This window comes from Poecilia mexicana, unplaced genomic scaffold, assembly GCF_051168715.1.
Source record: "Poecilia mexicana isolate PSO_F unplaced genomic scaffold, ASM5116871v1 scaffold_5, whole genome shotgun sequence".
Lineage (NCBI taxonomy): Eukaryota > Metazoa > Chordata > Actinopteri > Cyprinodontiformes > Poeciliidae > Poecilia > Poecilia mexicana.
In genome coordinates this window covers 19,323,787-19,351,616 of record NW_028263374.1, presented here as the reverse complement: position 1 = coordinate 19,351,616, position 27,830 = coordinate 19,323,787, and the positions used below count along the sequence as shown (strand labels likewise).

The 27,830-nt window shown below is 37.7% G+C and overlaps 3 protein-coding genes across 4 annotated transcripts in view; all 3 read left to right on the top strand.

Annotated features, from left to right (window-relative positions):
• Positions 1–455: 455 nt before the first annotated feature.
• Positions 456–11,606, top strand: miip (migration and invasion inhibitory protein). The gene is made up of 9 exons (XM_015000754.2): positions 456–824; positions 1,603–1,781; positions 3,136–3,241; positions 4,855–4,966; positions 5,062–5,138; positions 5,232–5,358; positions 7,828–7,924; positions 8,910–9,029; positions 10,480–11,606. The coding sequence occupies exons 1-9, from the start codon at positions 584–586 to the stop codon at positions 10,606–10,608; spliced, it is 1,188 nt and encodes a 395-aa protein (XP_014856240.1). The 5' UTR covers positions 456–583; the 3' UTR covers positions 10,609–11,606.
• A 2,889-nt stretch (positions 11,607–14,495) lies between these two features.
• tnfrsf1b (tumor necrosis factor receptor superfamily, member 1B) lies at positions 14,496–24,674 on the top strand. The gene is made up of 8 exons (XM_088005705.1): positions 14,496–15,019; positions 17,245–17,350; positions 20,964–21,089; positions 21,205–21,363; positions 21,465–21,668; positions 21,771–21,857; positions 22,017–22,075; positions 23,913–24,674. The coding sequence occupies exons 1-8, from the start codon at positions 14,969–14,971 to the stop codon at positions 24,441–24,443; spliced, it is 1,323 nt and encodes a 440-aa protein (XP_087861831.1). The 5' UTR covers positions 14,496–14,968; the 3' UTR covers positions 24,444–24,674.
• Positions 24,675–26,180: 1,506 nt separating this feature from the next.
• trim62.1 (tripartite motif containing 62, tandem duplicate 1) overlaps positions 26,181–27,830 on the top strand; it is a 45,725-nt gene continuing 44,075 nt past the window's right edge. For both annotated transcript variants that reach the window (XM_015000756.2, XM_015000755.2), the window contains exon 1: positions 26,181–26,321. The gene's annotated coding sequence lies outside the window, so the exon portion shown is untranslated. The remainder of the gene's footprint in view (positions 26,322–27,830) is intronic.

Genomic DNA, 27,830 nt, shown 5'->3' with positions numbered 1-27,830 from the left:
GCTTTCATTAATACATTAAACAAGCAACGACACATCTGCACATATGACTTCTACTTATTTTTTATACAAATGGAACCCCATATATCATAGATTAATTTGTATGAAATAGAAAACTGTTCTTTCAAACAGACATTTGTAATTATTTGTTAGGTTCTGACATAAATGAATAGCCTTAATGTGTAAAATCAGAACAGTGTTTCAGGATTTATATCTACTATCATTTGAAAGTTATTCAAATAACTAAATAGATTCCTGAAGAACAAGTATTTTGTAAATCTAACTCCAGTCATTGGTCATAGTTTGAATATGTTACAGTGACTTTGCGGCGCCCTCTGTTGTTCACCACCTTCTAGTGCAGTTTCACCGAAATGTGCTCCTGTCACTTTAAAAAAAAAAGAAGCTTTTTTGGCGGTTACAAAGACTTTGCGTCTCAGCCAATCAAATCGCTGTTGCCAAAGCGTTGCTATGGACGTGGTGGAGTCTGCGCGTTCAAAACACAACAACGTTCTACACCCGTAGTTAAGTGTGTACTTTACAAATAGCTAAAGGTAATTGTGATTTGCAGATTTTTCTTTTCTAGAAAATGTCAACAGATCTAACAGACGTTCTGCGAGAACGTAACAAATATTTGTTGGAGCAGCTAAGGGAGCAAAGAGAGAAACTAGAGCGGGTGAGCGGCAGCAGTTTGAGCCGCAAGAGGGGGAGAGAGGCCGAGGAAGAGGAGAAGGAAGAGAGGAGGCAACCCGAAGTTATGGTAACTCTGACGGAGGGACATGGAGGTCCTGCCAGGGCAGCCCTGGCCAAACCTTCAGTCAGATTTACTGGTAAATATCCCGTTAATATGGCCCTACTGATGTTAACTGCAGCCATAATTTGCTTTCCTTATTCTAAACCATTTGCATTAGCTGAACATGGAGACAAACAGGCGTGTGGAGACAGATTTTCTAAAGATCTGCATGCTTATGTAGCTGTTCTTGAGGTTTAAAGATTCTAACCCGAAAGGCAAAATAAAGTTAATATAATTTAGTGAAACTCACACATTATAGTGATTATATGGATTCACTGCAAACAATTAAATATTACAAAAACTTTCTGTGCACTTTGATTATTATGGATAATAAATGAAAATGCCAAATTCGGGTTATTTAAAGGATGTTTCAACACAATGAAGAGGAAGACAGCTGGATGGAAAGTTGTCCAGCAGATTTTCTCTAACACCTTTCACAAGGAAGGTAGCCTACAGCATTCTTGTTCCAAATCTGAAAGCTGCATGGAAAGTTTAGTGGAAGGAAAACAATAGTTGAAGAAAAGGTGCAAAAGCAGGGGAGACAACTGCAGTGTTTAGATGATTGTGAAACAGAGCTCATTGTACTGTTGAGTGATGTTCCAATCAACTCTTTGGATTAGGATTCACATATTAAAATATTTTGGATATAATAATTTAACAAAAAATGTTTACAATTATTGGTCTGTTTTCTTGTTGTTCAAAGTGTTGTCCGGTGATATTTGTGCAGCTAAAGTAGACAAATCAGCTGGTATGTTGATGACAATTAAATATTCCTGAAGTTTTACTTCATTTTTTTTTTTTTCCCGATACTCAAGAGACGCACAAAGACTCCCACTGGAAGTCCTCCAGTTCTTTTGGGACCCCCAAACACAGAGTAGCTGCTGAACCTTCAACACTGTCAGACAGCCACCAAAACCCTCAGGACTATTCCACACTACCAGACCCCTGGTCACTGAGAATGCCGTTTTCCCAAGTTAGGCCCAATAAAGTGAAGGTAAGCACATAAACAGCAGTTCTTCCATGATCCCAGTTGCTGCCACGTCCAACATACGTCTCATTATTATATGTGCTGAGTGATTTAATCATGTCTGGATATCGCTACATAGAGGTGCACACGTTTTAATTTCCTGTTTAAAAGTTGTACTTGCTGTATTTTTTTCTCAGTAAAGAAAAACAACAAAATATTGATCTGCTGATATCTACATTCTGTACACATGAGATTATTTTTTTCTCTGATATGTTATTTATTATTAGTTGTGTTTTTTTAGCTGCTGTGGTCACTGGATTATAAAATGTCTCATACAAAGCACAAACACTGTTGTATCCATTTACTTTGATGCATCAATGTTCCTGTAAACTAAAAGCTGTGTGAGCAACCCATCACTTGTTTTTCTGCAGTGCTGTTTTATGAGCTAAAACGTCTGTGCACTAATGCTCAGTCACATATTATTTTTATTTTCCTCTGTGCTATACAGTAAAACTCAGAGATACTTAAAAACATCATGAATGAAATGAAATATGAGCACAAACCATTACAAGTAAAGAAACGTTTCATCGTTTCACTTCTCTCAGAATAATTCATTATTAGTTTCTTTAAAGTGGACAGTTGCATGTTTGATTCTTAGTTAAATCAGCAACTAGCACAGAATATAAGAATTGAAGAGAAAACATAAAAAAGTGTATATTTTAATGCCAAGAATTAGATTATTTACTGTTACTGTACAATTTATTGATCTGACCGTTCTGAATGGTATTTTAATGTTTTATACTGTAAACTGTGAGGGGATGACTTATGTTGCGACATATAAATAAAAATAGCTTGAAATTTGACCACCACCCACCAGTTTACAGTAAACTTATGATTCTTCACTGGTACTTTTTCATTCAGAGAGTTTTGTTTATTGATTTATTTATTTTTTTTGGTAAGCTACCCGTCATTTAAAATGTGGAAGTCATTTAAAATGTGGAAGTCACTGTTGATAAATCTCACTGGAATTCCCAACTTGAAAATTATACTTGTCGGGATTTTTTTATTCAGATTTCACAGTCATTTCCTGGAATTTCCAGTCTCATTGTAAATTGACTGATTTGCATTTGTTGCTGCAGTAAAAACCTTTTGATATAATCATTCAAAAAAAAAAAAAAAGATCCTAAAGGTATTCATAAATATGTCATCTTACTTGTTCATTGTATTGAAAAAAATACAAATTATTTTGTTTTGATTAGCTGCTGCGTAAATACCCACCCACTAATGTACTGTACTTTACGGAAAGGGGAAATAAAATGTTGAATAATTGAATTGAAAGATGATGCCGCTAAGAAATCTGCCATGTGTTTTCTTTTCACAGAGGGGGATACACAGTCGAGTCAAGTTTCAGTCAGAAGAATCTGAAAGCAAACCTGCGTCAGACAGACGTCATGTGCAGCCTTTGCTTGGATATGATTGGATAGCAGGTGTGCACCCCATTTATTCAGTTGACTTGAACACAGCACGATGTTGAAGTCTTTATTTTTCACTTGTTTATTTGCTATTTGCTTCCAAAGAGCCAGAGTCCTGGGTGATAGGTCTGCAATATTTCAAATGTTGTCATTTGTGTATTTTTCTATTTAACTGGCTGCATTTGATTTATCTCAGAAGTTAATCTTGGATCTGGGGATGAACTCACATCTGAGTTCAATCTAGTCTGGTTTCTTCAGTGGCACTGAACATGCTGCAACATGTTCACAAATAGAGGTTGTGCAGTACCAAGTGTTCCTCTGGTTTAAAGAGATTCAGGGTGCGTTTACACTGCAGCCTGAAGTGACTCAATTCCGATTTTTTTGACGTAATGCGACCTGTATCCGATCTTTTCATGGCAGTGTGAACAGCACAGGTCGGATTCTTTTTCGAATGTGACCCATATCCGATACGTATCCGATTCAAATGCGACCTAACGTTCAGGTCACATTCATCCGAACTGAACGTCACTGATTCTCAACAAATCTCACTATTCTGCGTCCTGATATGCGCAAGTGGGAAGAAAAACAACAACCATAACGGATTATATGAGGATTAAGTTGTTAATATGCTGCTCCGGCCGGACAACAACTTCAAATGTGTAAGTTAAGCTCCACCGTTAGCCTCCATGTTTACTTCCGCAAACACTGAGCACTTCTTCTTTTTATGGCAGTTGGCAGAACACTGAGAACGCTGACTATTGCGCCCTCTACTGCGCATGCAGGACACTTTCAGGTCGTTTGCCCGTTTACACTGCAGAATGCATACAGGTCACATTTACTGGCAGTGTGAACGCCCCGGCAAAAAATCGGAATTGAGTTACTTCAGGCTGCAGTGTGAACGCAGCCTCAGACTGTGACAACTCAAGACAAACTCTTGCGACATTCCTTATGTTTTAGAAACACAGCAGCCATGTTGAATCTGTACTCTCTGCTTTTCTCGGTTGAAATTCCAACTTTTACATTTTAATTTTCCCAGATGAATCTTTGAAATTCTGGCTTCTGAGAACAAATACAGCGCACCATAAGTCTGATGTTTATATCTGACGCTCTGTCTGTTGAGCCACTTCTCTCTGATTTATGTTTACGTACAAAACCTCCTAAACTGAAACTGATTAACTAGTGTTTTGTCTATGACAAACCCACTATTTTGTCAAGAATTCATTTATTTAGATCGTCCGTCCTTTTCAAAAACACTATTTCTTTTATTTCCTTTGGATTTCTTTTGAATTGAATGTGACGAAGCAACCATATGATTCCCAAACTGCCTTCAGCTGAAGTCTTTGCTTAAATTAGAACTGAAAGATGATGCATTTCTCAGGTCCTGTTTTAGATTTTTGTAGGATTTTTTTTCTCCTGCTTGTTAAACAAATCACTTCTAGATCCTTTCCACCCTCTGTAGATAGTTTTTATGCTTTATATTTCTCTGGTTTATGCTTTATATTTTTCTGGTTGTTTCCTACTTGTTTAATATCCCTAAATTGTAAAACACATACAATACGCTGTCAGATGAGAGAAAAATGTTAAATTCCTGAGTAGTCGACTGACGGCTGTCTTCTTTTTCTCATAAGGAGTTCTGGATACCGAGGACTCCTTGTTAGAACACTCTGATGAGTTCTTCAATGATCTCTGCAGGTTTCGATTGGTCAATAAAGACCAGTGTGTTCACTCTGGACCAGCAAAGTGAGTCTCCTCACCGCGTTGCTCATGTTAGACTTTTCAAAGGATCCTTGTTGAACAGCAGCTTCTTCATTTGACACGTTCTTGACTTATTTTAGGTCTTTAGAGGACAGCCATTTTTTCCGACCACTCCTGACAGATGACAGCAAAGAAGCAAACATAGACGCTCATCAGTGTAAGATGGATTATTTATTAGATTGGCCTTATTGTTTGGATTATCTCAATTTGTCCAACACTCCCCCCCTCTGTGTGTTTTCCTTTTCTTTAGGTACATTCTCCTACCGGATCAACAGCAGGCTGTTTCCTGTCCCCTTTCACTCTCAGGAATGCTGCCCCGTGTGCAAGAGACACAAATCTTCCCACCCTCACACTGCAGCTGAACCGGCTCTGATCAGGTACTGAGGATGTGACCCTTGACCCTTTCATGCAGGAATGATAATAACATGTTCTTTTATTCTGTGAACTACTGACAACATGCATCTGAAATTCCGAGCAAAGATTTAGTATTTATTTGTAGAAGATGAGAAACGGTCAAAATAATGAAAAAGATGCAGAACTTTCAGACCTCAAATAATGCAAAGAAAACAATTTCATGTCCATTTAGAAACAACAACACTAAAGTTTTGACTCAGGAAGAGTTCAGAAATCAACATTTGGTGGAAAAACCAGGAGGTTTTCAGTGGGGCTCAATGCAGTGGGCTCTTCATTTTTTCCAGAGCTGAATGTGTGACACATATATATATATATATATATATATATATATATATAATTATTATTTTTTATTTATGCATTCTCACCAGTCTGCTTTATTTCATATTTAGTTTTTTTTTTTTTTTTTATCTAGAAAGTCTGGTTTGTTTGGGGAGCTGAGAATACGCAGTCGAACTCTGATTCTCTTACAAAGCTAGATCTTGGTTTGCTTGAAGTGAATTCTGGTGCAGTTTGAGTCCATAATTAAATGTTAAGCATACTGGAGACCTCTCAATAGCTGGAAGTGGACTAAAGCCCAGGGCATTCTGGGTAAATATAACCAAAGCAAACATGAGAGTCTAGCAGAAATGACTCAGTTTTTTTTACCAACGACAAAAGAGAAGTCCTACCCCGCTAAAATCTGACACCACTCCATTTTTATTTACATTTTGTGAAGAAGGAAGTTGTTCTCATGTCTTCTTCAGAGGTTTTCATGTCGTTTCCTTCAGTGGTTCTTGGTGCAGCGCCACCACAGGCGAGGAGGGGTACAGCTTTTCAGTGAAATGTGAAAATGAACAGCAGCAGCTGAAAATGTAACATACTGTGACTTGCAATTTTTTATAAAGACAATATTTATTGTCTTTATAAAAAATTGCAAATCACACTATGATAAAAATGACTTCTGGTGAAGTTTTTTCAAAAGCAGTTTAGTACCTGGATAGCTCAAATGATTAATCAAATTGTCCTTCCAACATAAAATAAGTTCTTCACAATCATAAAAATCTTTTTTTGTTTGTTTGTTTGTTTTTAATTAGTATTACTGGTAATACCTATATGTGTGTCAGACTGTAGAAGGACAGGTCAAATATTCTTCAGATCTAAAATGTTTGTCTCTGATTTTTGTTGTGCTGTGTGATCTAAGAAAATACTTAGAGAGCTTACAGTGGTTGATCAGCAGGTGGCAGCTTATGGGGGCGACGAACAGGGGGCAGTGAAATGTCTTAGAAACAACTGTACCAGTAGCACCCACCGAAAATGAAATCGTAGCTCTCTTTTGTGACAACTATGCATACAAGGGTTGATTCTGAAACCGCCCACAGGCAGCCAAACATTTGGTACTTGCTGGAAAACATTTTCAGATGTTTGAAATATTCAGCTGCCTGGAAAGAAAATCAGACTCAGGGTTGTTTTTTTCATTTTTCACTATGTGTTTTTTTTTTCTTTTTTTTTTTAGACCGCTCTGCTTCAAAAACCGTGTTTGCATTTCCCTGAACTTTACATGTTGTAAAATTTACGGCTTTGGTAAAGTTGAAGTCTGAAATCTAAAACTGTACAATTACAGTTTTATTTTAGCTTAAATAGTCTTGTAAATACTTTGCTTACAAAGTACTGAGAGTGCAGACTGATTATAGTTTACAATTTTGTAATCTCACACAGTGAGCAGTTCAAAATGGACCTGAAAATTATTAATCTTTCTGAGTCAGTCCCATTTTTTATTCTCAGCTGGTTTCCCACTTGGCCAATGTATTTTCTGATAGATTTTATTAAAAGTCGTTTATAGTAAGAAGATTCGGCTGCAGTAGTTATTTCAGGACTTTTTATGTACATGCTGTATGTTGGGAGAAGTTTGTCTTAGTTTCTTAATCATATATCTGTTCTGGAGAACTTTTTTACTGCACTGCTCAATATAACGGGCAACGTTTCAGCCTGGAATCTAGATTCAAGTATTTTCTAGATCTGGATGTGAACGCAACATTTAAACAGGACATGGAGGATTTTTTTAAAAAATATTTCCGGACTCCCATTCCTTGTCTGTTTGTGGATTTAAATTGACCTCTGTTTAAAACTTTGCAGTAAACTTATTTCAACCTTTTTTTGTATTTACATGTTAAGAGGAAATTTAGAACACTTATAAGTTTTGGAAAAGTATTGTATTTTTTTACATGAAAACTGGAAAACATTGTTTTACATCTCTGTATCATCAGATTGTTTCTTTCCATCTAAAATCCTGAGTTTCTACTATAATTGAAGCCATTTCATGCTATTATTTTGGATCTTTTTTTTTTTTTAATGCTAGCTGTGTCAGAGTGTTTGTGTGTTATTTTCAGTGTATGTATTTCTGTGGCCTGAGGATAAATCTTTACTTCTTTGTATTGTGTTTTTGTTTTTGAAAGGGTCAGCCTTCCTCGCGCCAACATCCTGCCAGCTTACAAGTACAAAGCTCATCGGCGAAGCAGCTTCGATCCGTCAGACAGTTTGGGATTACCGTCAGTGAGTTGGAAACAAATAATGCTGCTTCTGTCTGAGTCTGTCCTTTTTGTTTTATTCTCAGTGGATCCCTCATTTGTAGTTTTCTTCAGTTTCTACCCTGCATCTGTCTCAAAAATGTTGCTTTAATCATTCAAACTTTGAACTTTTTACATTCCTTATTAGGGCTGGACAATAAACCAATAATATTTTATACAGCAATACATGTGATCAATATCAGTAGATAATACATTCAGAATATTCACTGAACTCCAATCCATAACCGCACCCTAACATAAAAAAAAACCTAATTAAATCTGTTTATATTTGTGTCTATTTAATTTGAACATGTTTTTCTTCTTTGTTTTTGTATTAAACAACCTGAATGTTCCCCGTTCCCTTCATTGTTCGATGTAGACTGTTGCTCATGTTGTGCTGCAGTAAAACTTTACATCCATCAACTACAGAAAGTTCACAATCAGAGGTTTCTTGTTTGTCCTGTTGTCTTCTGGAAGGTATATTTACAGTAGATATCAAGAGTGTTTGTGTGAATTAATTGTAATATAAATGGCAAATTCAGATTTAATCATTAAAAATATGTAGCACACTTGTCACGTTGAAAAAAAAAAATTGGGTGGTGGCGTGTTGCATAGCAGTAGAGAAGGCGACGGATATACAGAGGCTATATTTCAGAAAGTGTCTAGGATTTCCTCTTTGCTAATTATCGTTAATAAACACCTCTAATGTCACATAAAATACAATTTTTTTTAAACTGTATAAAATGCTTCTGTGTTCCTGCAGTGATTAGCTGAACAGCACTATCTTATTCCTTTATTCAAGGATGACCAATTGTTTCCTGTGCTGAACATAAAAGACGCTTCATAAGCCTTTACATAACTCATCCAGCTTCTGCTGAGGATGCAAAAAAAGATCACTTTAAGTCAAGTGAAGAGGCCATTTGAATGCAGCTCCTTGTCCTGCTGCCATTAATCTCCTTGTCCTTGTGCAGCACTGCCTCTCAGGATGGTCAAATCCAGGTCAGAACATCCTGCCTCCGGCCAGAAGCCTTGACCTGCGGAGCAGCATTCAGACGAAGAACGCTGATGGGCCCCTGAGCCAGCAACCAGAGGTAAGACTGAGAAAGCCTGCTGTTGTACTCAGTCAACAGGAAAACACCAGATCATCAGTTTGATAGTGATTAACTTCTGTCAGACCACCAGTGACTGTAGAGTCTGAGCAACATTTGTCTGCAGCCTTGGGAAAGATTGGGAAAAATAAACTCATCTTTTATTTCACTAGCTTGATTGCACACTATAATCTGTTATTAGAGTACTTCTATTCAGTGGGGAAGGAGATCTAATGTCGAGGAGTAATTAACGAAAATCACCAGCAGCAGAATTACATGTGCTTGTCAACAACCTTTTCAGAGTGAATATATCAGAAGGATCCATTTAATGTATTCTGTTTTTCTTGAACTTCTTGGAAGTTTTAAACTCATAAATAATCTGTGGCTTCCCGTTCAACTGGGATATAAATACACCGTGACACAGAGGCCCAATTCTTTTGGCCACTGCCCACCAGGCTACACGAGGAGTCATATTTATCTTGGCGTCTCACACAGTGAGCAGCGTGCAAAGGGAGGTGAAAGTCATGCTTCTGGAGAACTTGGCAAATGATAGCTTCTTTGGTCACCAAGTCACCTTTACAACCACCAGATACTTTGCTTTATAAAGTATGAAAACAGCTACTTCTCTCCTACCATCACAAATGTAAACATGTGGAGCTTGATTACTGGCAGTGCACTTTTATCAGATGAGGTTAATCTTAGCTTTTCAGCAACTGGCACTGAGGCTGGTTTGACTTTAACAGTGGATGCTGAGTGTTGGGCATGGTGGAGGGCCTGTAATGCTGTGGCTCCAGCACTCTGAGCTCATTGTTATGTTGCAGGACATCTTGAACTCTGAAATACCAGGTGATTTTCAACAAAGACAGAAAACATGAAAACTGATCCAAAACCTACAACGTAGAAATTAGTGGTGCACCGATTTATCAGCCAGATGATTTACTTAATTTTGGGAGACTGGTGATCGGCCAATACTTATACCTGAAGCCGATCTCACTCCCTGATCTTTTCTACAGCAACAAAGGTCTAAAAATGAACCACTGTCCTGTTTTGCTTCCTCCTTTTGAGAGAGGTTTGACTGATGGACCGGCCCACCAGTTAACTTTAGTCACCCCACTGTTGCCAACTCGGCATCTTTCTTGCTATATTTAGCAACATTTTAGACAAAAAATAAAATTGGTGTCAGCAAAAATTGGGATCAGCAGGTCAGGCTTTTTATAGATTGATAATCAGCGATTGAGCAGAAAACTGCAATCTGTGCACCTCTAATAGAAATGTTTCACCAGACAAAGACAATGTAGCCACTTCTGATTTGGCTCAAAGCAAAACATACATTAAAGGTCGACTCTTCTTCCGGTTTTAGGTCATGCAATGTGAAAGGCTTTTAACTCATATTTATAGTCGCTGGAGTGCAAATGTGTCTCACTCTATTTTTTTTCTTCTTTTTTTTTTCCAGAAACTATCTTCATCTAGAAGAAACCAAAACCTTGAGCAGACCCCTGATGTGTGTCGCTTGGCTAATTTCAACTTTCAACATTTCTCTCCAAAAAGAAACCCAAGACCCTCTTTTTTCCCTGTAGGCTGAAGAATTATCTCTGGATTTTTTAAGGGATCAAAATTTGAGAGGCAAAACTGGCTACATTTACATTTCTAGTGCAACATCGTCTGTCTCTGCCAGACGTCCTTCATGTACTTTTTTTGTTGTTGTTGCTGTTTTTCAAACAGGGAGCTAAACATAAAGTGCATCAGGTGTTGTAAATGCACTGCAATATGAGTTAGCCCTAAACTTTGACACTTAAATCATGTTGCCTCTGTTCCCCTTTTCTTTGTTCATGTGAATTAAAGCTGGAGCACATGTGACCTCAGCTTATGTGGAAGTGAAGCAAGAGTTGCAACACTGTGGAGATGCGCAGCACTTAACACCGGTTTTAGAACAACATAAGGAACGTTTAGCATATTTTTGAGCTGTTTTTTACAAAACTAAGGAAATCACATTGACTCACTTCCAGCCTCTTGGTGTTTGTTGCCCTCTCCAGACGTGTCATTTGGCTTCAGTGTCTTTGCAAACTTCTTCTTTTAACTTCCTTACTGTGGGACGAAGAGCTCTGCACCTCAGCAGGGTCTATATGTATAATACAGGAGCTGCCCTTCACAGGAAACCACAACCACCTATACTTACTAACACTTTGTGCTTTTGAGATCCCACCTCGCACGCTGTAGGTTTGTGTCGAAAAGGCCACCATTGTTGAACATGTTTGCAATGATGGATTGATTCACAGTGTGTTCTTTGAGCGCTCTGTTTCTGATTTTAAGTGACGGAGTTTCGCTTTATAAATCCTTGCAGCCGAACTGTAATCGTCCCATCACTGGGGGCTGAACTTCTGAGAAACAAAAGGGAAAATTTTTTTGAAAGACACCAGAGAAATTAACTAGAATCTCATCAGTGCTAGTTGAGAGCTCCGCTGTGCTGCTGCTACCGCTGATGGAAAAGGCATTTTACTCCTTCAGGAAATCTTCAGCTGCCTTCCACATGAGCGGGATCTGAATGTAGTTTCTGAATAATAAATCTCCTCTGCAATCATCTTCCCTCGTTATGTATGTGGAGTAATAGAAACACAGAATCACATTTTGGTATTTAAGGTTTTTACCGCTGCAGCCTAATAAGATGATTGGAAAACAAAAGCTGCATTTTCATCCCTGAGTAACATGAGGTTTGAGTGTGTCATTTAAAAACTATCACACCCTAGTGTTGAGAATTACTCATGCGTTGTAACTAAATCAGTGCACTAATATGTGAAGACCATATTAAGACAAAGTTTTTGCTTCTTTGGGTCATATTTTGAACCTCGATGTTGGTAAAAGTGACTCAAAAGTAAACAAATAACTCTCACATGGGCAAAAAAAGGGCAGCTTCTGTTTTACTTCACAGACAGAGAACATCTGAACATGTGGGAGGGGAAAGTTTATTCTGAAATGTCAGCATCACAGGAACAAGCCGCTAGTCACAGGGGCAAGAAGGTACTGGGCACGACATGTGCTCAAACCTGCTCTGTGGCTGCACACATTTTAAACTGGAAAGTGGTGGTGAGGTTCAGTTCAACCTTAAACCTTTTCACTTTTTGTCATCTCACAACCACAAAGTTCAATGTAGTTTATTGGGACTTTAGGTCTGTGTTCCCAATCAGTGAACACCCTGAAAATGACTTGATTATTTTTGACTTTTTCACTGTTGCAAGTTTTACATGCTGCCAAACTCATATTGTTTTATCGTTGAGTGAATTGGTTTTATAAAAAAAACTAATATTTCCGCTACATCGTTAAAATAATAATATTGTACACACAGGACCGGTTTCGGACGTTTTAAATCGATATGAACCAGCGCGCTGTTTTAAACATCCCAAACCCATAGGGGGCAGTATAGCGCAAACCTACAATCTATGTCAGCCAATCAGATTGCGTCAAAACGACGACGTCCTGCTCGGAATTAAACATGGTGGCAGGAGATTCATTTGGACAGATTCAACTATTTTTAAATATGTAATATATATTATATAAAGACAGTAAAACACAAGAAGAGGTCGATTGGGATTCATGGCAAAGCAAGTATATGTGGCTATATCGGCGCATCATGAGTAGCAGACTGAAAATAGCGTTCACACGCACACATAAGAAGTTTTCTCATCTCTGGTGGGTTTTTTTCTTTGTAAATAATCGTTTTTACCGACTATTTATAAAGAACCATTCCAGTTTTCTGGCTAATTGCCGATTATTGGTCATTACATGCCGATTCTGATTTTGGCCAATACCAGCTACTTCTGGCTGAAATGTTGCTAACTATAGCAAGTGAGTTGGCAACAGGGGATGATTATTAACTGTTTACGTCCATTCATGAGCTGGTGAACCGGTCTGTCAGTCAAACCTCTAAAGGCAGAGCAGAAGAGGACTGTGGTGGTTATTCAAAGTTTTGCTAAGGTAGATAAGATTATTGGATAAAATCGGCTTCGCATGTAAGTATCGGTCGATCAAAATTAAGGATATCAGCGCAGACAAATCGGTTTTTAGAGATTTGAGTTAATTAAATGTATTGTATAATGTATAAAATGTATTCTCCCAGATATCAAGCTAACTGTGAACATACCTCAAACTTCAGAAACTCAAACATAACCTGAATGTAGAACTATGATTTGCTACCATTTTCATTTATAGACTGATTTTTTTTTTAACCTATTCTTCTCTACAAAAATAGCGAAAGCTCGGTTAGACTGTACAGAGAAAATCTGTGAACATCAATTTTCAAGTTTTACCATAAATTCATTTTAGGCCTGAGCTTTGACTAGGTCATCATCCTAACACATTTATATGGTTTATCTTTTACCTCCCCATTGTGTGTATTAAATATTTGTCATGCTGGAAAGTGAACCTCAGCATAGCATCTCTGCTTTTCTGCCACTATTGATCTGTATTAGGGTGATGTATTTTCTGACACAAATAGCATTTTGCATGCAGGCCAAAAAGTTCAAATCTGATCTCGTTTTCTCAGAGCAAAGTCCTGCACATGTTCTGTCCCTTACATGTCCAGTGGAATCATCGTGGCTTTTCTCCTCACGCCGTTCCATAAAGGCAACATTTGTAAAGTTCATGACTAAGACATATCGTGTCAGCAGATTTTCACACCTCTGCTGTGAATCTCTGCAGCTCCTTTGGAGTTACCTTGAACTTCTAGGCTGTTTCTGCAATTACTTCTCTACTTATCCAGTCTGTAAGTTTAGGGTTCGGCTTTGCAGCTGTGATGTAATTTTGCCATCTTATAATCTAAGAGGTTAAATCCAAATGGAAGCCACACTTTCCAAATTTTTATTGGAAAAACAATCAAATAAAATCCAGAATTTCTGTCCTTATTCACAATTACGACCTGGTTCATGTTGATCATGTCTATTATCCAAGAAAATATCCTGAGATTTCCGATTTTTTTAACAAAGGTCCAATAGTGTGAATGTTTGAGAGCCATTGTGTGTGTGTGTGTGTGTGTGTGTGTATATATATATATATATATATATATATATACTTTTTTTTTTCTTAATGGAGATCATTTTCCAGGTGTTAATTTTCCAGGAGTGATATAAATGTATATTTTTTTATTTAGTTAATTTTATACATTTATCCATTTGCTGGGTTTCACGTGTATGTCTTGATTGCAGAAAATGCCTTAATGTGACCTGAACATGATTCATGGGGGAGTGGCTGACATTTTTCAAGAGGGGGTGCTACTGGTTACATGCTTAAAATGCAAAATTATCAGCCACTTTGATATTGAAATCCAAATAATTAATGATTTATTCAGAGGAATCTAGTGATACACAGTGCAGTGCATGTTTTCCGCTCTTGCCAATACAAAAAGCGAGTATTAACTTGTCTCTGCTTGCGGAAACAAGTTAAATGACTTTAACTGATTTTATTCCCTGAAGCTGAACTTTGGACTTTTATTGATGTCCTGACACAGTTGGTGAACAATTAGCTATTGAGGTATTCACCAACGCACTTTGTTCTAGCCAAACATTGTTAATTTTTTTTTTTTTTTCTGATCAGAATCAAATCCAGAAGCTTTAATTTCCAGGAAAAGACTCGGATGCTGCAGTTTTCCTGTAACCAGCTGCAGATTGCTGAGAGCACAATTTACTTCAAGGTGCAACACGTTTTAACCAGACCAAACTCAGAGAAACACACACACATACAGTTGCCACTGTACTCTCACTAACCTCATTATAGTTATTCGCATCAGTTCAGTGAATGTGGGTTAGCCTGTCTGCTGATTTCCTCCCTCCAGATTCATCTGAGTGCAAGGAAATGCCTCGGGTTTGAGCTCAGATGACCCGCCCTCATGAGCAGCACACACACGCTGCCTGCTGCAAACTCCGCTCCGCTCTGTAATTCACTCTGGAGAAGCGATGAAGGACATACTGGTGCTGCTGCTTCTGGTGACTCTCCGAACTATCAAGGTAATCGCCGTCAAGCTTTATAACGAGGGGATAAATGCAGGCTGTGCCGCCACAAGTTACTGAGCAAAAAAAGTCGTGTCTTTGTCATTGGAAGTAATTGCAGCGTCAAAATAAAAGCTCAGATTTCTGTGTTACACGTGTTTCTATAATCTAACCTAATCAATTGTCATAAAGATTTTATGTTTTTCTTATTCTAAGTGTGACAAATTATTGTGGGATATATGTATAAGGAGTAACTCTAGTGAGGATTTAGTTTCGGTTACTTGGATTGATGCTGTTTCAGACATCTAAAATGAATCTGTTACTTTGTTTTAGTTCTCGCGGGCACGCAGCCATGAGGAAATAACTGGATGTTCCCTCAGATAAGCTATCAGTGTTTATTTACGCAGATAACATTTCTCGTCAGTCCGTGGTCAAACAGCACAATTCCCTGTACTTACCAAAGAAAACCCGGGGCTTGTAGACTGACGCCTCTTGTTTCCTGTAATACCAGAAACTGCTGCTGCTGCTGCTGTCAGCATAATTGCGTCTTTTGCATGTCACCGGCGCTGTGGTGAGACAGCTCTATGTCAGGTGTGTGAAGAGTTGCAGTGCCACGCTCCCTCTCGCCTCGTCAAATAACGTTTTAACTTATGTGTCCGTGCAATTCCAGCAGAGCCTCCCCACAGAAAGGAATGCAGAGGTAAAAAGCACCTCAGAAATTCAGACAATGGCTCCTTTTTTCGTCTGAGTTTGCAGCTCAGGCTTCACTAGGACAGAAAAAGGTGGGCGCAGGTGTGGGTGCTCTTTTGCATCACGCTTCTATATTTAAAATAACAGAGCCACTCAGGGGCCACTTGATCCATTCCCCTAATTAGCAAATGACTAAATTCAGGCTGTTTTGACCAAGCAGTTGGCCAGGGTTTACTGTGTCCTGATAAAGAATACACGCCTTCTTAAAATGTATTTTGGGGGTTTCTGTGATGCACCACACAAAGTAAGGCAGAGTTTTGTGTGGTGTCCTGAATACCACAAAAGTAAGGCCTTCAAGATAAATATCATGAATGTGTAGGCGCTCAGCCCCCTTTCCTTCGAACCCTATAAATAAAATACAGTGCAGTCAATTGTATTCATAAGGCATATAATTAGCAAAAAGGAAAGTCTTAGTATAAATATAGCTCTTATTCTAGAGCTGTAGACTATTGGTTATTCTGGAGGAGTTGCAGAGACCCACAGCTCAAGTGCGAGAATCGGTTGGCAGAAAAACTATTAGAAGTGTGATCTGGCCTTTATAAAAGTGGCAGAACACACAAAAAGTCATAATGGAAAAAAAATACAGTACAGTTACTGTAGAAGAGACAGGAGAAGTTGGAAGAATGTACTCTGGACAGACGAGACAAACACTGAGGTTTTTGGCCTGTGTGCAGAAAGCAATGCGGAGGGAAATGAACGCAGCACATCACCCGAAAATTTTAGTTTTGGTTATTTATTTTTTGTTTTTAGTAAAAAGGAAGCTGATCAGTTTTTATAGATGGAACTGAATGCAGGGAAAATCCCAAAAGTAAACAAATTAGAAGCTTCAAAAGACTCGAGGTTCATTTTACATCATTTCTACATCCAGAACTACCACGTAAAGGCTTAGTGGTGGTAGTATCATGCTGTGGGGACGCTCTTTTTTTTCTGCAAGAACATGAAAGTTGCTCAGAGCTGATGGGAAGAATAAAAGAACGAAACACATGGCAATCCTGGGAAAACAACAGAAGCTGCAAAAGACTTCATGCTAACCATAAACAGCCAGAGCTACAATCGCATGGTTTAAATCAAACCATATTCTCATGTAAGAAAGGCCTAGTCAAAGTACGAAACTAATTGAAAGTCTGTGGCAGACATACAGATTTACTAACAATCTGAGTGAGCTCTGAAGTGTTTTTCAAAGGACTTACACAGGACGGCCAAATACAAATGCACCTCACGTTTGATTACGTGAGATTTCTATTGGGAGTTTTTTGGGGTTTTTTTAATGTGCAATATTTTTCATCCACTTCACAAATATGTACTACTATGCGTCGGCCTATCAAAAAAAAAAAAAAAAAAAACTGAAGTTAGTGTTTTTAGCAAGAAAAATATGATTTGAGTTCTTCTAATCATTGTAAGTCAAAGTGGTCAAATGTTCTAAAATATAAAAAGATTTCATTTGTTTTACCCTTAAATAATAAGTTGCACATTTTTCTGTTTTCTTCCCACAGGTTCGCTCGCTCCCATATCAGCCTGATTCCAATGGAAATTGTCGCGATCTTACAAAAGAATACTTGCATGATGGTATTAACTTGTGCTGCAAGAAATGCCCCCCTGGTAAGTACTTTACTTTTCACACAGAATACGATACAGATGCAATCTGTGAAGTTCCGATGCCTCACATAACTGTTAAAAAAGTTACGGTGTAACCGGCTGCGCGATGATGCACCTCTTGAAACCCAGCGGTGAAGGTTTGGGCGTGGAGGTGTGAGAGAAAATTTTAAAAACAAAAAAAGAAAGGCACCCACTGAATTTCAGAACAAGACCTGCTAAGCAAAAGTGCTAACTTGAAGTTTTAAGAACATCTGGTCAAATTTTCTAATTTTGCATAAAGCGTATGGTATAATATACCTGCCTAAAAGCACCACGTGCAATTTTGAAAAAAATCTAAACGCATAAAATGAAACAAAAATTTGTTTTTCAGACAGAAATATTTATTTAACTTTACAATTTTAAGCAAATCATTTCTGCAACAAGGAGCATTCGCTTTCTAATATTAAAATTCTATATTTAGTGTAAAGTGGTGCTAAAAATCCTGCATTGTGGTTTTAAAGTGGCACAGCGGTTATATGCATGATTGCTGATCGCTACCAACAAACTGAAAAGTTTCATATCATTATGAACAACTACCGCTCAGACGGAAACGACTTCATCACGTAGTTCATTACCTGAAAATCTGAATTAAAGTCCTGTTGAAAAAAGGAGTAATCTGGTTGTTGGAGTGAAATTTCTTCTCCTATGAAGTTGTTTTTTGAGTGAACTGTTTCTCTTTGTAATTTTTACCGCCAACCAGCAGATCCACATTTTTTGAATGGGTTCATTGCAATTAATGATGAGTCACAGAACCGAGTGTTCTCTGTTTATTGTAGTTTTTTTTCTCTCTATTCAAAAGAAACTAACATTCACAGCGATGATGATGATCTCACAGTTTCCACTTTTGTTGGTTTTGAGAGCATTCAGTTTCAGAGCTGGAAGCATGAAGACGAACAGTGGCTGTAAAATTACCATCGTTATTGGAAATGGGGAGCCGTTTCAACTAAATGCATCTTTATCACGAGGAAATGCAGAAAACCGATGCTAATTTCCAGGGGATTTTTGATTTCTTTCTTTTTTACAAATTCTTTTGCAACCCAGAAATGAATGGCTTGTGAACAGCACTGCCTTTGATCTCTCTGGGAAAGGGTTTTGTAGGTATGTAAATTAGATGTTCAACAAAGATTGTTCACAATTGAGCTATCTGAGATCACAGCTGCACACTTCACTTCCTTCCACACTTTCGATGGGGATTCCACACACTGAGAGTTTTATTTTTTCCTCTTTATTTTTGAATTTATTTGTTCTTTAGAGTATTCGCCTGAAGGAACAGCAGCAGAGTTTGTGTGAAGTTTATCTTTCCTAATGACAAATCGGTGGTGTTAGCAATGTGTTGGGTTGTGAGGAAGAGGAATGCAGTTTGACTTGGAGGCTTTTGCAACCGCTGCTCCTGTTCAAGCTCTAACTCGATCTGTTGTTTCTGTTTCTTTTAATCTTATCTCTGCACCTCAGCGTGAACCTCACATCCTGATTCATTGTTTAGTGAGTTCGACTAGCACTTAGCTTTTCCTGGACCGTTTTGGCTGATGTCTTATCATTTTGTTTTGGTGAATCAATACTCAGCCCACGTTCACATGACGAATGACTCACATTTTAAGCTTCTAATCACTGTGGTGATTTAAATCGCAGACATGTTTCACATGTGGGTACAATATTGTGACAAGAATCTTGAATGTTGCAACATTTATTTTCACGCAGCGTTGCAAATATTCTGCCTTGATTACTGGCGAGTCAGGCCGCTACAAAGACTCTCATTTGGCTCATCCCAATGGATTTCCATGGAGTAAAGTCCAGCTGAAGTAATTTTTAATCCACCTAATAAAACAAAGGTTGTAAAATAAAGGCAATTGATCCTTGATATAAAAAGTATTGATGGCCGGGATCTTTTCTCAAGATCTGTTCTCGAGAAAAGATCTCAAGAAGCAACAAAATCAAAATTCAAGAGCAGATGAGCGACATATTTATTGAAAGAGTCTAGAAACGGTCTTTGGGACTCAAGCAAAGCACAGTGAAAACCGTTAGTCACAAATAGAGAAAACGTGAAAAATTGTTGAAGCTTCTCAAAAATGGCCACCCGACCAAAATTACTCCAAGATCGCACCAACAACTCATCCAGAAGGTCAGTAAAGAACCAAGAGCAACATGTCAAATACTTTAGGCTTTAAGGGAAAGAGACTCAGCAGTAGCGATTTATAGACCAAATCCACTGCTGACCAAAAGATCTTAAAGGATCGACTCACATTGACAAAAGACATCGAGATGATCCCCAAGAAAATATTCTGTAGACAGCGAGACAAAAGAAACATCTTCTGGAAGGTGTGTGTGGTGGAAGGGTGAAAGTTGCTTCACAACCTGGACGGCTTACAGTAACTAGTAAGTAGTAGTAGTAGTAGTAGTAACCAGTAAGTAGAAATGAAGTGTGTACTTTTTTAGCAGCGGTAAAAAAAAAAACAATTCATGGAAAGGCAAACTTTTCCACTGTGGCTGAAAATGTTCTCTAGCCAAAAGGAAACTGGTTGCTAGTCTTCAATCTTCTAAAAGTTCCCTAATGTAAGGATTTATTAGGTGACTGAGGACTTTAAAAACTGGTAAACATGGAGCCAATGCAGCACGGCAACAAAATGAAAAAATAACCTTGTTTACAAGTTCTAGGAAGAGATAATGAGCAGCATTTAAGACAAGCTTCAAGAGATGTAATGAATCAAAATCATAGGAGAATAAAAAAAGAGGAGAAAAGTCTGAGTTGAAACACACTTGGCTATATAAATGAGTTTAGTTTAAAATGACACATATTTATCTTTTATTCAGGGTTATAACTTTTAGTTTGCTTGATTAAGTTGCTCCCATCGTTCTTTTCTACAGGCATCCTCACAATCATAAAAAAAATAGAACGGTTTTGTTTTAAGATAGATTCAAGGACCCGAACGTCAAGTGAAAAAAGAGCAATCCCCAGTACTGAACCCTGGGGAACTCCAGCAGTCGATGGCTGACTCTAAATCCAGGCTACAAACGAGGTCACGGCTGTCTTTTGTTTAAAGTAATACTCCATTACTCTGAAATTGCTCCATCAAACATCCAAATATTTTGCGTCTTAGCAATGCTAAGCTATAATTTTCTCTTTAACTCTAATAGTTATTTCTAAAGTTTATTAATCTGTTCTAGTAACTAAAGTTATCTTTGTTTTTTGTGCTGTTGAGCCCATCTCTAACTTCTCTTTGATTATTGTTTTACAAAGTCAGACTCATTTCATGCTTTTTAATTATGTTTATACTTTGAAGACGGTGGCTTACACATCATTTGGAAGTGTTAAATGAATGGATTGGGAGATATTAGTCCCACTTTAGTGTGTTCGGTAACCTCATTTGTTTGCTTAAGCCCTGCTGCCCTCCATAACGGAGTTCATCTTTTCCACATCAAGATGTTTTCTGGCACCAACACGGTTCTTGTTGCCACTATAAATCTGTTCATTGGAGCCAAATTCAGGCTCGACCCGTTGACTTTGTTCAATCAAGCCGAATTTCTTTCCTGTCTATGTTGTTTAATTGTCTGTCCAGTAACCAAATGAATGTTTTCACAGGGCAACGACTGAAGCAGGAGTGCTCTAGAAGCTCTGACACAGTGTGTGAACCATGTGGACCAGAGCAGTACATCGAGACCTGGAACTACACCCCAAACTGCTTGTCCTGCACCAAGTGCAAAGCCAGTCAGTAGATGTGTTGAGAATCTATGTTGCAATAATACATACTGATTCATTCATCCGCTCCATAGTTTTACTTCCTACTGATGGTTTATGTTTACGCTCTCTCATGTTGAACCAGGAAACGGTCTTGAGAATAACCAGACCTGCACCCCAACCACAAACGCCAAGTGTGTTTGCAAACGTGGGATGTTCTGTGAGTTCGGGTTTGATAATCCGTACTGCACAGACTGTAGGTTGTATAAAGTTTGCCCACCTGGATCTAGAGTTTCTGTGCCAGGTAAATGTAATCTCATAAACAACAACATCTGTAGAAGTAGGTCATTATTTTTATTTTATGAGATGCACTGACCTTGTGAAATGTTTGCGTGTTCATATCAGGCACGCTGAACTCTAATGTGAAGTGTGAGAAATGCCCCACCAATCCCTGTCCGCCTCGCACCACAGCACAAACGGTAACGACTACAGTTACTGTAAACGCCACGACGCCACGAGGCCCACAGCAGACGACGCAGCAGCCTGTCAGGCCTCTCCTAACCATGACACCCAAATACTCTAAAACAGAACAACCCATCAGCGAAATGGGTACAGGTTTCATAAGCTCACTGTAATGCCTGATCAGTGTTTCGGTTCTCCTGTTTCTCATGTCTGATCTTGACTTGCATCTGTGTCCCACTTTCTGCTTAGTTGCGGTCATTGCTGGTGCCTCTGGATTCCTTCTGTTTCTCATCGTCTTCCTCCTACTGATACTTTGCAAACGAAAGAAAACTAGAGGTAACATCACCCGTTCCAGTCTTGATAATATAGACTTTTAACCCACATTTCTGAATAGAAACGGTCACTATTATTTAATTCTTTAACTGAATTTGTTGTGGTCATAATCACTCTTGAGCACAGGCGTCTCTGAATGTCCTTTCTCTCCTGTTTTCAAAGATTCTGGACTCTTTTCACCTAAAGTAGATGCAAATGGAAACTGTGAGGCAGCAGAACAGGTGAGTTTTGTCTCTGTGCATTCCCAGCATGCCTTTCTTTCAATAAGCCAGAGGTCTGCGGCCTGCGACTCTTTGGACCTTCCACGACGGCTCTCAATAACTTTGTCTGAAGATGATGAAAAGATAAATAATACTTTGAAATATAGATATAAAAATAAATGCAGCTTTTTGGCAATTTTACAGCTTTTTCTTTGAATAATTTAATTGAATTTCCACAACAGAATGACACTAAAAGTATCGATTCTTATATTATCTTGTCATTAAGTTGAAAACATGTGCTTTTCTTTTCCAGTATCAACATCCCATGCAAAAATTACATTCATCTCTTTTGCGTATTTTAAAACCGATGAATAAAAATAAAATGGTGGTTCTTTAAAAATAATAAATGTGCTATAGTACAGTTGTCTGCGACCTCTACCATTCAAAGAGCCATTTTTGTCCCCAGTCCATAAATAAAACTCATTTAGAGCCAGAAATGTTACATTTTTAAAATGTTTGATATAAATGTGCAATAGGAAATTAGTTATTTTAAAGAACCACAATTTTATTTTTATTTTTGTAGGTTTTAAAATACAGAAAAACAAAACCTGTAAAAAAATAAATGGGATGTTGATATTGGCAAAATAAAAACACATTGTTTTCCTGACAAGATCATTAGATATAAGAATGTTGTTGATACTTTTAGTGTCATTCTGTTGCAAAAATTCAATTAAATTGTACAACACTGCATTTGTTTTTATATCTATGTTTAAAAGTATTATTTGTTTAGGTTTTTTTCCCTCTTTGGACCGTTGTCGAAGGACAAAAGAGTTACTGTGTCAAAAGGTCGTGTAACTTACATGACCTTTTGATAAAAAGACTCTTATGACAACCGCAGGTGTTACATGATGTAAAACTTGTGGCTCTAAATGAGTTTTATTTAGCTGGACTGGAGGTAAAAATGGGTCTTTGAATGGTAAAGGTTGCAGACCCCTGCAATCTGTTATGAGTAAATAATTTTATTTTTCCCTCAAATGTATACAAAACGTTTGGTTCTTGTTAGTAATATTTCTGTTGTACAACATTTTTAAGTTATTTAAGCTACTGTAAAACAGTGATCTCTTATTTTATTTTAATTTTATTTTTCTATTTGAGCTCCTCTGGGAAGACGTTCCATATAATACTTTGCAAAATACTTTGTATAAAGTATTTTGCTTCATATTTATCCTTTGACCTTCTTGAACTGTTTTTTGCAACTAACTCAAACTAAACAAGTTGAATAGAAATAATATAAGGATTGTTTTGAAGACTTGGTAACTTCCCTGCAGTTCTCTAACAGTGAGCTTTAGTGAGATCTGTTCACTGGTTTTAAGATCCTGCTGTCTGTGCGTGTTGGTGGTGACTAAACAGACTTAGTTCCTCCTTCACCCTTGTGGTCAGTGGCTTACATAAATGAGACTATGTGTCACATAATATTTATAACCAAGGGAATTAAGACTCATTGTTTCATAATTAAATGTTTCCTAGACAATCTGATGAACTTAATGTTTTCATTGCTTAAGAATTCAACATGTTTTTTTCTTTCCACCACTGAGTAAATGACTGAATTGGATAGGATTAATTATTCAAGTGTGAGGCTATATTACAGTAAAAGTAAGACTTTTTAGACATGTTTATCATAAGAGAAAAGATGTGAAAGAAGAAGAATTGTTTTTTGCTCAAACTGTAGCAGATGGAAAAGCTAGACTTCATACTTGTCTTTAATCAAACTTAAAAATCAAATTAGCCTCAAGTTAGCTGCGTGCGTCATGCTTGTGACGATATAAAAACACTGACTCGTGATTTGTTTCGTCACCAGAACGGCCACAGCAACTTCGGAGATTCTCAGATGATTTTATTCAAACGTACCGCACCGGAGCAAATGTGTCTGCTGGAGAAAGGGGAAGTCGCCAGTGACCAAAGTGTGAGCAGCAGCGATACCGAAAATTCAACCAGGGCGGATGGTTTCAGCAGCCATGAGTCCCTCAGGCCTCTACAACCAACTTTAGGTCTCGACAATCCAGCGTCTCTCCTGTCGGAGCCCCTGACCTTACAGTCTGTCACGGACCCCGTCGCTCCTCAGCGCAGCATCAGCACACAGAGCTCCTCTCAGCCCACCAGCCCGCAGATCGTCAGCCCCGTAACGAACAGTCCCCACGTCAACGTCAACATCACTCTGCATATAGGAAACGGTTCCTGTGGGACGCCATCTTTTCAGCCGACAGACGTTAACCAAGCGGAGCATCAACTTCCCTTTGGACAGGAAGAGGAGTCCGTCAGCTCTCCTCAGCAAGAGGCAGGCAAACTGTCGTTTATGTCAGTCGAGGAGAGTCCCAGCTATTGCACATGAGAACTCCTGTGCCTTCTGAACATTTTTTTAACATTACTGTAAAAAGCTTTGACTGAAAGAATGTGCAGCAAAATCCCAGTGCTTTGTTTTGCCTTCAGCTATTACTTTATGGGTATGTGTATATATTGTGTTGTTGTACATAAATGTTCTAAATCTATATTTATTTAACATTTCTTTACATATATTTCTGATTTGTATAGTAGACATAAAATAAAAGGACTTTCAAGTGAGCATTCACTTCTCATGTATTTCTCGCCTAGCATATTTGGAGTTTATTTACATTTATTTATGACCCAGCATAAAAGAATGAAACCAGAATGAAGAGTTTGTGATGAAACATGGTTGAAATCTTTCCAGCCCTTTATATTTTTCAGTATTTTACGCTAGAAAACAGGGCAAAAAAAAAGACATTTGCGCTGATTCTCACTTTATCCCTTGTAAAACTCAGCATTAAGATTGCCAAGTTAATGTTGAGATTTACAGTAATTTGAAAATACATCCAATCTCACTGAACTTCAACTTCAGTTATGCAAAGTAGCAATACTTTCCAGTCTCTACATGTGCAAATGCTAGTTGAAACATACACAAAAAAGCATCTAAAAATACATATAACATTTGTTATACAAAAACATTTGTGTTGGTTTTATCATATTTAATCACAATAAAATATATTGAAGTTTGTGGTTGTAACATGAAGCAATGTGAAAAATTGCAACGGGTATGAATGCAATGCAAGTGCAATACTTTGAATACATGTTCACACATATAATACATGTAAAGAATGTTTGAATATCATCACACTTAAATTCAACAATTTTAGAACAGCTATATTTCAAACTGTATATTTTTCAATAGCATATTCTGTGAAAAATTTTAAAATATTTGAATTTAATATGATATTCTTCTTTCCTTAAAACCTGAATTATCTTCAGCTATGTGTCTCAAAGTGTCCCATAATTAAAGGTATTATAAAAAACTGTTTAATAATTACAAATTGAAATCGATTAAATAAATTAATGTAGCTGTAATTATTTGTTTAGATATTAAAATAGCTAAAATAATAGGACATATGTTTAGTTTGCACTTGAAGTGCTGTGCCAATCAAGTGTTGCAATTTTGATCAAAATTAGTTCATGAAAGCATAGTTATATAGAAAATATTTATAATCTTTATAAATAACATACTTTTTTTCACTTAATTATTAATTTGGGTATTTCTTTATATAAATTTTATTTTTTCGAAATTGTTAAATGTATTTATTATAGTTTCCTCTAAAAATACTTCATACCGACGCTAATCTTTGCCAGCCATATTTAAAGCGTCTCAACTGAATTGACTGTGATTTCTACGGACACTGCTGACACCTGCTGGTGGAAGACGAGCGCTGCAGCCACTGACCAAGTATTCCTCATTCGATTCAAGAAAACGCTTTTACGGAGCTGTGACAGTCTCTTTGTTTATATCGACTAAAATGTAATTCAGACCATTTAATGAACTGTTTCGGTTTTAATTTATGTGTTGTGATGTTTCTTCTCATAAAGGTAAACTGCTAACAGCGGGTGAACAAGAGAAAGGAAGTGTGGGTCACTTCATTTTAGAAATTGGGGGTCAACGGTTAAATTTTAACCGCTCTATCAAAGAGTTTAAATGATTTTGATTCCTTTAAAATGACACTGGTCATCTGAATACCTCGGCTTGTTTTACTGTAGCTTGAATGACGTTAATAATGGAAACATAATAATGTTTAATCCCCTGTGAACACCCCTCCTTGTGTGAGGCAGTTGGTTTCGTCTGTTGCCGATGTGTGTCGGTGTTCTTCCTGAAAAGACACTCGCATTGAAGCCGCTGATGTCGCCGCAGAGAGGTCGCTAGGTTAAGGTTCGTTTCCTCCGCTTTTATTCATTTTTGTTGTGGAAAATGTCACATTGAGATAAGTTCCCACCGTTTATGTTTAAGTTATATTATTTACCGTTAATGAGCAGGGTAAGTTAATTAATGTTTCGCCTTTTATTGTGTCATTCATCCTCCTCTTGTTGCTTTTTTTTTTTTTTTGCCTTGTCTGTTGTGTTTATAAATCCAGCTAGGTGTCGAGTCAAGCTAGTTAAATAAAGCATGTGCCACGACTTTACAGCATGTGTCAAACTCGGTGTAGTTTTTAAATGCTGGTCAGAATGAAAGAGCCTGCTCCCGGCTGTTTAAAACTCTCCTGATTTGAGGGAAAATAAAATGAAAGCTCCTTAACACCGGGGAAGGAGGTCGACAGCAACAGAGGACAGGGCTGCAGGTGTTTGCCTGTTGGTCGCCTGGCAGGCTGTTTGTTGAGGCTAGGGATAAAAAAGAAGTGGGGAAATACCCGAATCTGGAAAGTGTTTTAGCAAAATGAAAAGCCTTTTCCTTGGAAGCTTCGACATTTCCAGGTGTTGACGCAGGTAAAGGGGGAAGCTGCCAAAGTGAAACCAACTGCGGGTTTATGTTATAAGCGCTGGCTAGATGGTATCCACCTGGATAATGTGCATTGTTGGGCTATAAATAATGCTGCAACATTTACAGAAACAGTTGTCAGTCAGAAAAGACCAATAGCTTCGTTAAACTATTGGTGTATTTGTATTCAGCTCCTTTTATTATGGCAGCCCTAGATAAATTCAACCATCTGCCTCCGCTAATCAGCTGGTTGATAGGAGTCAACCTGCATGGAAAAACATCTGTTTTCCAATCAGTTAAGTTAATTTGTACAGCAAAAACTCAAACAAAACAAACATCATCTAGTGAATAGTTGTGAAAACCAATAACGGATATTTTTGTCAAGGGCTATCGTCAACAAAAGTCAAATATGTTGGTCAGTGTTCATGTATTATGGTTTACAAGCAACTCTTAAAAAAAAGGAAAGAAAACATTACTAAACAAGCAGCAACATAAGTCATTCTCTGCTCTGAGTTTATATGAAGGAAGCTTGATAAAATACTAAACAATTCTGGAAAAAATCAATTTCAAGGCTCCAGGGGACTTTAAAATAGGGTGAATGCTCACAAGCCAGCAGGATAGTGACTTAAAACACACATGCACAACTACGGTAACATCAATACTTTGATGACTTCAAAATATATCCGTGTGTTAGACTGGTCTAGTCAAAGTCTGTGACGAGGCTTGAAAATTGATGTTCACAGATGCTCTCCAATATGGCTGAGCTTGAGATATTTTGCAAAGAAAATTGGACAAAATGTTTAACATGGGCTGATGGGTTTATATATATATATATATATATATACTTTCAAAAATGTGAAATTGAATATATTAATTTATTGACTCAGGAGAATAAACAGAATCACATGCTGCAATTCTCTGTAAAATATTGTTAAAACCATGAATATTTTTACTTTCATAAATGTC

Coding starts and splice junctions, on each gene's coding strand:
- miip (XM_015000754.2), top strand. CDS start 584: ATGTCAACAGATCTAACAGACGTTCTGCGAGAACGTAACAAATATTTG. Junction 825..1,602: donor ACCTTCAGTCAGATTTACTG/GTAAATATCCCG, acceptor CCGATACTCAAG/AGACGCACAAAGACTCCCAC. Junction 7,925..8,909: donor ACAGTTTGGGATTACCGTCA/GTGAGTTGGAAA, acceptor GTCCTTGTGCAG/CACTGCCTCTCAGGATGGTC.
- tnfrsf1b (XM_088005705.1), top strand. CDS start 14,969: ATGAAGGACATACTGGTGCTGCTGCTTCTGGTGACTCTCCGAACTATC. Junction 15,020..17,244: donor TGACTCTCCGAACTATCAAG/GTAATCGCCGTC, acceptor TTCTTCCCACAG/GTTCGCTCGCTCCCATATCA. Junction 21,669..21,770: donor ACAACCCATCAGCGAAATGG/GTACAGGTTTCA, acceptor CTTTCTGCTTAG/TTGCGGTCATTGCTGGTGCC.